Consider the following 11,829-nt stretch of genomic DNA (forward strand, 5'->3'; position numbering starts at 1 on the left):
CTTCCTGTTGATGTTAGGGTGACTTCAAACATGCCCACAGTGGAGTAAGACAGAGTTGAAGGCTTGGGCGCCAACAGGGCACTAGGTTACTGACATTATCAGTCAACACGCACAGCGGTTCCACCAGTAATGACCCACAGGTTCACAAATAAAACTGAAAATAGCGTCTCAGATTCTCTCGTTGACTGTAATGAAAATATTCTGCACTAAATTTTCCATATTCCTGCTTGTGTGATGATTTTCTCTCATCTATCATCTTCCTTCATTAGACCTAAAAGTCCACCGTCATGCCCTGATGTGTCTGTCTTGTCTGAGCGTCAGGCTTCCCTCCACAGCTGAAGACTCAACAGAAGCAGGGGGGGTCACGGCTACACTGACCCCTCTGCTGTGGCTCAGCTGGAGCAATGTAAGTTTATTAAAGAAAACAAACGCAGAAACTCGCGGCTGGCCAAGATATTACGTGCTTTCCAACATGCTCCACGTGTAATGTCTTGAAAGTAAAGGACGGGTTGTGTACCCGGTGAGTTATGTTCACAGATGTCACAGCTTAGTGTTGGACAGTGAACAGAGTCGGGCAATGTCACCATCTCAGAGCGCTGCCAGGCAACGTTCAGCTGGCACACAATGGCAGTCAGGCTTTGTTATAATTGCTCCATCCATCATTGCGAACAACAATCAAACAAACAAATAAAGAAAAAAACAATAAGCAAGTCAGAATATCAAGTGAAATCATTACAGTCATATGCTTCTGCTGGGGATTAGGCTCGGGTCTGATGCACATCTGGATCTGATAGGATCTGATGGCACAGCTTAGACCGAGACGTGTCTAATTCCCCAGGACTGAATTATTTCATTCCAAAATGCCACATATCTGCTTCAGGGGGAAAATGCTACTTGATATTCATTGATCAGTATTTCCAACATGTAGCCGTTTGCATTCTCTAGAATGTAGCTTTTATGAAAGCTAAATCCTTGTGATCTCACATAACTTCAGTATCATTCCATTCAAAGACATTTCATGCAAGTTGAGCATTTTCACTTATCCCTATTTGGATGATAAATGTCTCTGTTGTGGCACAAGGTTTCATTTATACAGCTAGAGGTTGACTGTGACAATGTGCGCATACCTTAAAACAATACGGTGACTGTGAACGGCAAGGATGCTCTTTCACCAACTCCATTTTGACTGACTTTCTTTTAAGTTAACATTTAATTTCCTTTAAATACAATAATCACAGCCTGGCTATCTTTACAGCAGATATAGCTGCTTCATACACTATAAACACAAACTAAATGACTCTTGATTTAACTTTGAACTTATCTATGTAAAGAGAAGAAATGATGCTGCATGCTTTGAGTAAATCTGAGTTCTCAAACAAGAAATATGAATAGAATTGCATATACATTTATTTCATTATAAATAATCTCTATGGCAGGAATTGATCTAATATTGAACCATGCATACTTTGGTGCTGATTAGCAGCCACTCAATCTGCACATTTCCTTAATTACTAAAGTTGAAATCACTCTAAATAATATTTGAAACCATCGCAGATGCTGTGCATTAAAACTGATGTAAGAAAGTGGCATGTGAGGCCTTTGCTGTGTATCATCTCAGGTTATGGCGACCTTTGCAGTGGAAAAAAAAGGTTTTAATTTGTAGTTGCACTATAGTGCCCTCTGTTGTAATACCACAGACCCACTACTGTCTGTGTCCACACAACATAAAGTGTAGATACAAAGAGTTAAAAAGTGTGACAGCTTACAGACACCCTGGAATAAAAGGCACCTTCTGTTTAACTGTGTTAATATGAAGAATGGATTGAGAAGCCAAACTTATTCTTAAACGAGAGGACTATCTTGTTTAATTTGTCTTCAGTTAGTCAGCTTTGTCTTTTAACAACTTTTATATGTACCACTTCAATAAGGCACTACTCCTCAGGTTAATGGGTGGATAAAAAAAAAGAAGCTGAACCTCTCCAGAGCATTTAACCATCTCGCCAGAATTAGATTTTCCAGTGATTTCATCAGTGGATCCATCATAGTCTGAAATTTGGCAGCGGGACTCACTATCTGAGCAGAGCACACCAGCTCGTCTGCGGATGATAAAGTGTAGAAGAGTGAGGGAATGTCTCATTACAGCCCGATAAGGACTTACAGAGCTATTAAGACTGTTGCACGTTATATTTACAGTGACATATCAGCCTGTGCAATAGAAACCATGATTGGCAAGTGGTGTGTGCCTATCAAGATTGCAGAGGGTTTTTAAAAATAGGATCACACCACTCTCGTGGAGAGAAGCTGAAAGGATGACAGACCACTGCCTATGTTTTCTTTCCAGTATCTGCAGGGAACACACACATGCTGCCCGCGAGAGCTACACAGTTACACTCTGTCTCTCTGTTTTCTGTCTGTCTCACAATGTCCACAGATAACTCTCCACTCTTAAACAATCTAGATTAATTCCCCCCAGAGGACCATATCTGAACATACACTCTGAAAATTCTGCCTAAAAAAAACATCATTTAGTTTTTAAAAACATTTTTGGAAGCATAAGGAGGATCCAAATTCTATTTTTGTAATATATCTTTCTGTACAGCCAAGGGGAAAAAACATCAATTAAAACATAACTCAGCTGTTAAACTACAGGCACTATTATAAGCATTGTGTGAGTGTGACACCTGCTGGGAGCCACCTCTGTTCTGTTTACATCAACCACGTCTATCTCTCCAAATGCGTCACGACGCGTCTGGAGTACACTGGATTCATGCAATAGCTCCACATCCAGACTACACGTGTGATTGTTTGGCGTTCACACACAGCCATCAGGAGCCACCCAGAGGGGGGCATTCCTGTCTTTTGTTTAAGGAGGAAGAGGAAACCTGTCAGGAAAAGATTGTGTGCAGCAGGAAGCTCTCATGGCTAGAGAGCCCTTCCTTTCTTTTAGCGAGCATGAATGCAGCTAGCAGCCAGTCATTTACACCCAAGGATTCAATTATGATTACATTAATTGTCAAAACTTCTTGCTTTGTTACAAACATCCAGGCTGGGACATTAATGTCCTCCTGCAGCGTGGCTTTCATCCCCGACATATAGCAAAACAATCACAGCGCTGTGAGCGCTGAATGACGGGATTTAAGTGACTATATGCAGCCTGACATTTTTTAGTCTGGCCAACGTTTACACTCTCCCCAAACTCACACCACACCCAGCCGCCACAAACCCGCCACTTTAAATTTCCAAAAGAAAACACGTCGTTTTACTTTTCAGCAACAATAAGAGCAAATGCAGACGCTGCATTGTTCCGAGCTTACACTTGTTAACCGGAGGACACAGACTGAACGCGTCGCAGGGTGAACTAACAGGGACTTGCCATTCAACATCTGGTGGCTGCAGCCATAATGCATCTGGAATTTGACTGTCGGGGGCCAGTAGCCAAAGTTAATGTAGACCAGCGCTCTTGACTACCAACATACCGTTTCAAAATAGTTGTGTAACTACACAAAAAGCGAGCCAAGGTATCATTGTGAAGCCTGTGGGTTTTAAGTGTTGCAAACTGAGCAGTTACCGCATGAAGTTACCAAATGACAGCTTTCCTTACACTTTCACAAAACTCTCTGTGCGACGGAGGGAGAGACGTTACGATAACCAACAGCAACGATGAAAGACAGAGATATCATTTCTTGTGTAAATACAAAACCACCACACTTTCTGACCCACGACAGGATCTTCGGACCGAGCCGGGCGATGTGCCACACCGCTGTTGCGCAGCTCGACACATCGTATCCAGCGGTACATCCAGTCATGGGCTATTGCTCAATCCCCGCTGCCCAGACTAAACCAAAAACGTTGAACTCGTGGATTACCTATACCTATATACAAGTTAACAGCCGGTTTTTTGAAATAAAAAGCCACTCCTTTTTGCCTTTCCAGACGTGCGTAATTGTGCGCTTGGTCCACAAAATCCAAAGCGTGACTCTGATTTAGCCTTGAATCCACACCGAAGCGTGTCCTCACAACCAGGCGGCTTATTGAAAAAAAAAAGAGAGTGGATACTTTCAAAGAAAGGGGAAAAAAGAAGGAAATCTGGTTACCGCGTTCAGACCGAAAGAAAAAAGCCGCTCATCGTCGTCAGATTGGAGGTCCCAGCTCACAGACCGACACACAGGGGCATTTCAACCCATTGCTTAAAAAAAGGAGGCGCAACTCCGAAAAAGCAGTCTCCCACAAACTCATACACCCCGTTCTCCACCCTTACCTTAATAGTTCCGTCCATTTTGCGCAATTTTCAGCGGACCCCGACAATATCCCAAACATGACACGCTCCTGAATTAATTCCAGCCCCCGGTATGTGGCGGAGAGAAAGAGACACTTTTACCGGATTGAGTTTTTTCTTTCCTCTAAATTTGGGAAGTGAAGTCACCACTGTTGAGAAGGTTGCGAAGGAAGCTGTGTGTCACCGAAAGCCCTGCCTTCAAAAAAGCAGGATACTGTCCCAGAGAGATAAGCAGGGAAAACAATTGAGTGTTCGCTCCACTGTTATGTTTTTCTGCTCGGAAATATTTACAGGATGACTGCCTGCGTTGTGCACAGCCATTGCTGTGTAGCCTGTTGTAGAATAGGCTTGTGTGTTTTGCTTTCCCAGTAGTGTCACAGATTGCGTGGAAGAGTTTACTATTTGTCCGACTTATGAATATTTCTGCACACATTTAACTGAGGGTTTTCGGGTCTGAGCTTTGTCGCAGGACACTCTAAAGTTATGTGATCCAGTGTTTTAGAGCGCTTTTGGTTCACGCCTACACACTTCGGGCTTGCATCTGGCCATGCCTCCATCACTCTGTAAATCAGCCTATTCTCTGTTTTATCCTATATTTCATAGTGAAAGTGATACGTGAAATAAAGTTTATCTTTGAATACGGACAGATGTTTCTCTCGGACTTGCTGATGGAGCTCTAAATCAGAGCAGGAGAGAAGCCTGAACACCTATGGCAGGAGCTGTTGCAACCTTGTCTTTTTTGTTACAGCTCTCTGTGAAGTTTTCCTGAGACACCATTAATAAAAGCCAAGCATTCAGCTCCTAACCGCACTACAGTCTGAGGGTCTGCTCTACACGTGTGCGTCTGCTCTTCCGCGCAGGACTGAATGGATGAAACGCAGCCTGCGTCAACAAAGACACATTTGAAAAGGAGGACTGCAGAAAATAAATATTATTATTTTTGTTATCGGTTTCATTATTGAGTTTGCTATTGTTATTCACTCCTTTCCTCCTACTCGCTCGAGCTTTAAAAAAAAAAGAAAAGAAAGAAAGAAACCCCCTAATCCCCACCCCCACATAGTTTTTTTCTTTTCGTCTGCCCTATGAAATTGCCCTCATCAATTCAAGCATAATTTCAGTGCAGATGCGGGACATGGAGCCAGCTCTGAACGTGAGCAGACCAATAACACTGCAAGAAACTTCCATTTTTTTTTTTTACAGCACACTCTGCATTTCAGCGTCATTTTTTCTTGAAGACAAATAAAACAAATCTGGTTATCAAGTTAGATTTAGAGATTTGAAGGAAATCCACTTTAACCCAGATTGTATTATGTCAATTGTTTCAAAGATTTTTATCAAGCTTGAGTAGCCTTCCTCAGAGTAATACTGATCATTCCAGCGGTATTGAGAAAATCATTTGATCAGAAACGACTTTACTTTGCATGATACTACCAGTATTTGTCATGTTTAGAACTTAATTGAAATGGCGATGACAATAGATGAGGATTTCTGGAGAAGGCAGGGGACATGCACCCCTCAATATATTTAGAACATGTACCCCCATGAAAACGTGATGATTACAGATGAAATTAAAGACATTTACATGATAAATTAATGTAGAAAATGCAAAATATGATGAGTAAAAAATTCACCAGATTGCAGGAAATTTAGTGTTGTTCTCATGATTTCTTGGAGGAGGACCCCCAAAACTCCCAAATTCTTCTGTGTCCCCCCCAAATGTTGAATCAAAACCTACGCTCTTGGTGATGATGAATATTTCTTGCAGTGTTGAAGTTCTGTCATGAAAGTGGCCAAACAGAGACTGCGCCGCTGCAGCAACTGACAGCAGGGCCGGCCTGTCTGCTTTCGACTTGGGGGTCTGGTGGGGCTGAGAGCCCCCACCCTAGGGACCACCACATCTGGATCCTGCTAAGGGTCAAGGCTTCTCCTGCCTGAGGCCAGTTCAGACTCGTGTAATTAAGGGAGACACCTTGTTTAACTCTTCAGTGACTGGTTTGGTTTCTTTTTTTTCTCCTTCTCTCTCTCTATACATTCCAGTGTCTGAGGTTTTCATACATGCATTTTATTTTAGGGAAACTGGTGGCAAATTAAAGAGGTGTTTAAGATGTGCCCTCAAGCTGGTGATTCACCATACAGGGATTTATGACCAGTAATAGAACCACATCTCTTAAAAACACCCCATTCTTTCTTAGTTATATACCATGATGTGCGTCTTTGGATTTATGTCATCAGGTTTTAACTTCCAAAATTAGTTTTGGTTGAGTAAATAATTTAAATGCAGTGTTACGAAACACTCCTGCAAATTTCCAGGATGCTTTTCAAATTACACAAAACCCTCATGTTTTTCCCCGAGAAGTCTGATTTTCTAATTAAACACCATCTCGCCAGCAGCTCGCCTCAGACAAGATCTCTGCCTCTCTGCATTAAAATACCTGCCACCCCACTCACAGAGCGCATTAGGAAGACTGGGGGTCCAGGACCTACCAAGACCATAATGAATACAGCGGTAACAAACATTTTGGAAGGCCAATAAACAGATGCAAGTTGGTTTACACAGTGAACCACAGAACATCTGGCTTGACGCTGGAACTAGACAGCCAGACATTTCTTCCTTACACCACGAGCCAGTAGCTCCTCTGTCTCTCCGCTGGGGCAACCAGCCAGAGGTGGGCGGACACTATACAGAGTTTATGTTCAGCAGCATTGCAATTGTTAGGCCCAGCCTTTCTTTCTTAGCATATAGGAAGATCGCAAAGATTCAGTGTATATGGATAATGAGATAAAGTGAAGCATTTTAAGGCCTAACAAGTGAAAACAATCTGTCAAATGGGGGGATATAAAGGGGGGCATAAACTTTAAGAGGCTTCTTTAATCAGGCACTTTATCTTAACAGTGTGTTGAGTGCATTGTTTCATGCCAAGGTGCTGACACTTTCTTAAAACAGGTAAACAAGCATGTGATATTTTCCTTGCACTTTCTAAAAAATATTTTTATAGTGCAGTCTTTAAGGCTGCACATGAGCAATCCATGTGATCAGAGCTGAGGTGGGAAATTGCTCCAGTGAGTGTTGTGAGAAACTTTTCAGCGGAATGTTATTCCAAAAAAGAAATAGTCCCAGTCAACATGAGCCTGCTAACTTCTCTGTTTATTAGACAGCAGACTTGTATTCACATCATCCCTACTCCCTCGGCTAAAAGACAGCCCGAGTCAAAATACTGAGGGCAAAAAGTGGAGTCTGCAGCACATATAAGCACGAACTGTCTGGCCCCTCGCTCTAGGCCATAATTAATTTGAGATTTATTTTTATTGGAGAGTTCCAGTCTCGCCTGGCCTTAACCAAACAAAACCAAATGTTGGGCCGTGGATTCGCTTGAATGAGGAATATTTCTTTAAATTTTGTATTGAGGCGTGCCACATTCTGACCAATATCTCCCTGAGTGTGAGTGAGCCAGTGAGTGCAGCACTTGCACGCAAAACATACACGCTAACCCCGAATCCGGGCATAATAATAAAAAAAAAATAATAATAACATTATTGGAATCAGAAGAAACAGAAATAAGTTAGTGTGCCTCTCCCGAGCAAGTCAAAGCAGCTGTGAGATGCAAACACGGTCAAATTAAAGGTTAACTCCTTCCATACCTCTGTTTGTCCCTCACTGGCCTCTTGACTTTCTTTAGGGAGCAGAAAGACGCATTGAAAAGCATATTTTCTCCTCAAACATTCCGCGCTATTCAACTCTCTCACAACAAATCAGGAATTGTTCTGAGCCCCTGAAACGCCGAGTCTCTCTGCAATGGCACAAACGCTGTGGCTGGATGAAAAGAGCCCTTATTCAAAGGGCAAATAAGTCTTCAAAACATTAACAAGTCACCCCCTGGAAAAATACCTTGATTATGAAGATATTACCAAAGCCCGCCTCTGCACAATGGCTCATTTTAATGAGGCACAATCCGAGCAGTCAGAGCATTATGATGATGGATGTGAGTAAACGTCATGCAGCCAAATTAACTGACACAACTGCGAGAAAAGTGCACATTGAACTTGACATTACACACCGTGTAGTCATATATGGTTTTATATAAAATATTTAATGGTTTCAGTGCCTGTGATATGTAGCAGTTGCAGGTATTCACGCTGCGCCATGTGACGCGATGCAGTTTTTTTTTTTTAATGTGAAAACCAGATGTGCGCTGTTTGCTTTATTTACATTCTCTGGACTGCAGAGAGGGAGAGGGAGAGGAGAGACAGAGGGACAGATTCATGACGTCAGACATAATAATGAGCCATAACAGCAGCATTTTTTGAAGACAAAGAGATCGAAGTCGAGTTTGGCACCTCAGGTCGACCACAGCAGAGCCACATTTCAGCAAGTAATTTTACAGCATAAACATGCAGACATTCTCAACTAGAGGAGAAAGTAAGACGGTGGTAATCAAATGCAACAAGCCTGGCATCTGCGTAAAGCTACAGGTGTTGAACTTGTATTATAATTTTGCAAGAAGCAAATCCTTTTTCTTTTTCTTTTATAAAATCACCCAAACATTTAATTCAACTTGAGTCTAATGCAAATAATAAAATACACTTATAACTGCTTTAAACACTCAGAATGAAACTGAATTGTTGCACTTGACACTCACAACCTGATTGAAAAAATAATGAAAGGACCCCAAAGTTTGTCCCTCCAACATTACCTGATCGAAGAGACGGTGGTGTCTTACCTTGACGTAAGACGACGTGTCAGGGACAGTTTGAAACATGTCTACTTGACAGACAGGCCCAAGGGTGCTCAGTGTCCAATGGGCCCTGAGAAAAGAAAAAAATACTATTATTATTATTATTATTATTATTATTATTATTATTATTATAGCCTATGTAATTTAATTTGTACATGTATTATTATAATGAAAGTCTGCTTAAATTGTATGCGTAAAATACCTGTTAAATACATTTCCTTGTTGTCATCAAGACCTCAATTAACACCTGACAGCTACCTGCCGCACAGCAAACACCCACAAAGTAGCCAACCGCGGGTTTTGTGAACTTCCACATATGGGTTACCACTTCCACCAAAATAAAGGGCAAGTCAAATTTGCTTAATGCCCCCCTCCTGTATGTCTGACTGCACACATGATCCTTTGATTCATCCATAGCGGCCTCATTTTTCTCCAGAGTGGTCAGAGGTATTTGATACGGGTAGGTTTTAATTACTGTTGTCAGTACATTAACAACACCAACTTCTACACCACTACTAACCTACTGGCAACATGGATGAATGACTCCAAGTCGCCCAATAGGAGCTGGGCAGCAAGACGCAGAAGAAGAAGAAGAAGAAGAAGAAGAAGAAGAAGAGGGCCCCATCCCAACCCCCATCACGTTTTCCCCTAAAGCTTACCACATATTGAAACACTTTTCGCTTTAATAAGTGCAGCTTACAAAGTCTGGGGTGAAAGGGCACTTAGAGGACGGTGTCTTTAGCCCTTCCCTCCCTGTGCAATTATTAGGAAGGCGGTGGTATATACCATCACAAATGGCTGTGATAAAGCACATGAGCGTATATGGACCTCTATATTGGCAATGAGGACGCATCACTTAAAGTTCAACATATCTTAACAGTGCCCACGGGACATCATTCTCCTGCTCAGTAGCATGTGTGCTCTGACCTGTTAGGATTATAAATATACAATCATGAGCTCACTCTGCATTTGAGCGTAATTAGTGGCGGATGCAGATCACGCGTTCTTGTGATCTGAAGCCAATACCTGACAGGGGAATTCAACAAAAAAAAAAAAAGGAAAAATGAAACATTAAAAAACACAGAGGGACTTCTACCTTCCTACACACGATTAAGACTTTAATAGCACTACGATTTTTTGCAGCGCATTTTTTTCACTAAATTCCTGCCCCATGATAAATTAGCCAAGGAAGAGGGGGTTATATATGAACGTGGCACGGTTTAAATACTTGTAGAGGACCAATGTTTTTTTTTTTTTTTTGTCTTCTCGGCTCCTGCAGGCAGCAAACGCAGGGCTCGCCTCATAAAGTTCCCCAAATGCATCCAATTTCTTACGCGGTAGAAGGAGCATAGGATACCGCATCTGCAGCCAATTAAGCAGAGGAGGACTGGTGAATAACGGCGTGAACCTCCCTCCGAGACAGCCCCGTGGGCCGGGACCCCTCTAGTGTTACATTTTAAGCATCTTACCTTGCTGTTATCCATCATAAACGAGAGCCAACTGATTTTCTGCTAATACGCATTGCATTTTTTTCTCCTCACATATACCCTTAAGCTCCTACATGGATAGCCATTCTGCAGAGGTGAGCTGACAAAAGTGCAGTATTTTCGATTGCAAAACTCACACATAACTCACCTTAAATAAAGTAAAACTTCACAAAACAAGTCTGATGCAATAAGACAAACATTAACAGCAAGACTGACTGAGATGGAGGCTGCAGTTTCATTTCACCATCGGAGTCATTCCGAAACGATTGAGGTGCAAATAGGTTTTTTTTTTTTTTTTTTACAATGTGACTGCGCATAAACAAAAGCAATAAAACAAGTGGAAATGATTTATTGTCCTCCTGCATGCACACCAAACCCTGCAGAGTTTGCCTGAGCAGGATCCTGAGCAAACACGACGGTATTTTTCTCACTCACCTGTCGTTCGTGTGTCGGTTGTTTGGTCTTTAATTTTCGATCTAATCACCCCTCCGTCAGTTTCTAAATAATTAGTCCCGTCCAAGCAACGCCGTTTTCCAATGATGATGACAGTGAGTTATTTTGAAAAGGGGCTGAAAAGGAGCGCCGGGTGTATGAATGGAAATGTTGGCTGAGATGGGGAGACCTGCGACCAATGAGCAGCGAGAGAAAACCTCCCCTTGCCTGCCGTGTGAGGCCACTGAAGCATGAAATAGGGGAAAGCAGAGAGAGAGAAGGAGCGTCATAAATCTGCTTTTAAAAGTTTTTTTGGTGGAGGACAGTGCGTGGAAAAAAGTAAAATAGATTTTCAGATTTTTTTTGCACATTTTTAAAAAAACAGTTACTAACTTTAATTTGTGATTAAGTTCATGCGCAACACTGCAAAAAAAAAAAAAAAAAAAAAATCTTAGCAACGGTGGTGTATGTGGGTGGACTGCTCTGTGTACAGTAAGAGAACCTCAAATGCACCCCAAACATTATTGCAAAACAAATTTTGATCCAATAAATGTGATTGCACTTTCTCTCACTTTCCTTCTGCAAATGAGCCCTTACAGAAAACACTGTAACTGACAAATACCATATCATTAATAAAGATCTAGCTTGATGTGGGGTGTTTCTAGAAAACACGTCTCCATAATATTCACACCTCCACATGCACAATAAACCATCATTTCCGTCGGTTACACTGATGATGAAAACACACATTTGTAGTGACTTTAACCCAGCACAATACATTTTAATAGTCACCAGCAGCATCCACTCAGGACTCTCTGCAATGTTCACTCGTGTTCCTGTCTGTCCTCATGGTGACAGTTCCCGCAGGAATACAACCAGCAGCACGAGTTCCTCTGCCTTT

General features: G+C 41.9%; 1 protein-coding gene across 7 annotated transcripts in view; it reads right to left on the bottom strand.

The window, feature by feature from the left end:
* Positions 1-11,105, bottom strand: part of fli1 (Fli-1 proto-oncogene, ETS transcription factor) — a 34,314-nt gene extending 23,209 nt beyond the window's left edge. For 2 of the 7 annotated variants that reach the window (XM_049576125.1, XM_049576124.1), the window contains exon 1: positions 4,259-4,418. In XM_049576125.1, coding sequence (XP_049432082.1) covers positions 4,259-4,276 — 18 coding nt within the window. In that variant the 5' untranslated portion in view covers positions 4,277-4,418. Of the gene's footprint in view, positions 1-3,695; positions 3,822-4,094; positions 4,236-4,258; positions 4,419-8,967; positions 9,080-10,931 lie in introns of those variants that run through there. The other 5 variants (XM_049576122.1, XM_049576123.1, XM_049576121.1 and 2 more) reach the window with 5 other exon arrangements.
* Between the last annotated feature and the right edge of the window lie 724 nt (positions 11,106-11,829).

The sequence above is a fragment of the Epinephelus fuscoguttatus genome, linkage group LG5 (genome assembly GCF_011397635.1).
Source record: "Epinephelus fuscoguttatus linkage group LG5, E.fuscoguttatus.final_Chr_v1".
Taxonomy (NCBI): Eukaryota; Metazoa; Chordata; class Actinopteri; order Perciformes; family Serranidae; genus Epinephelus; species Epinephelus fuscoguttatus.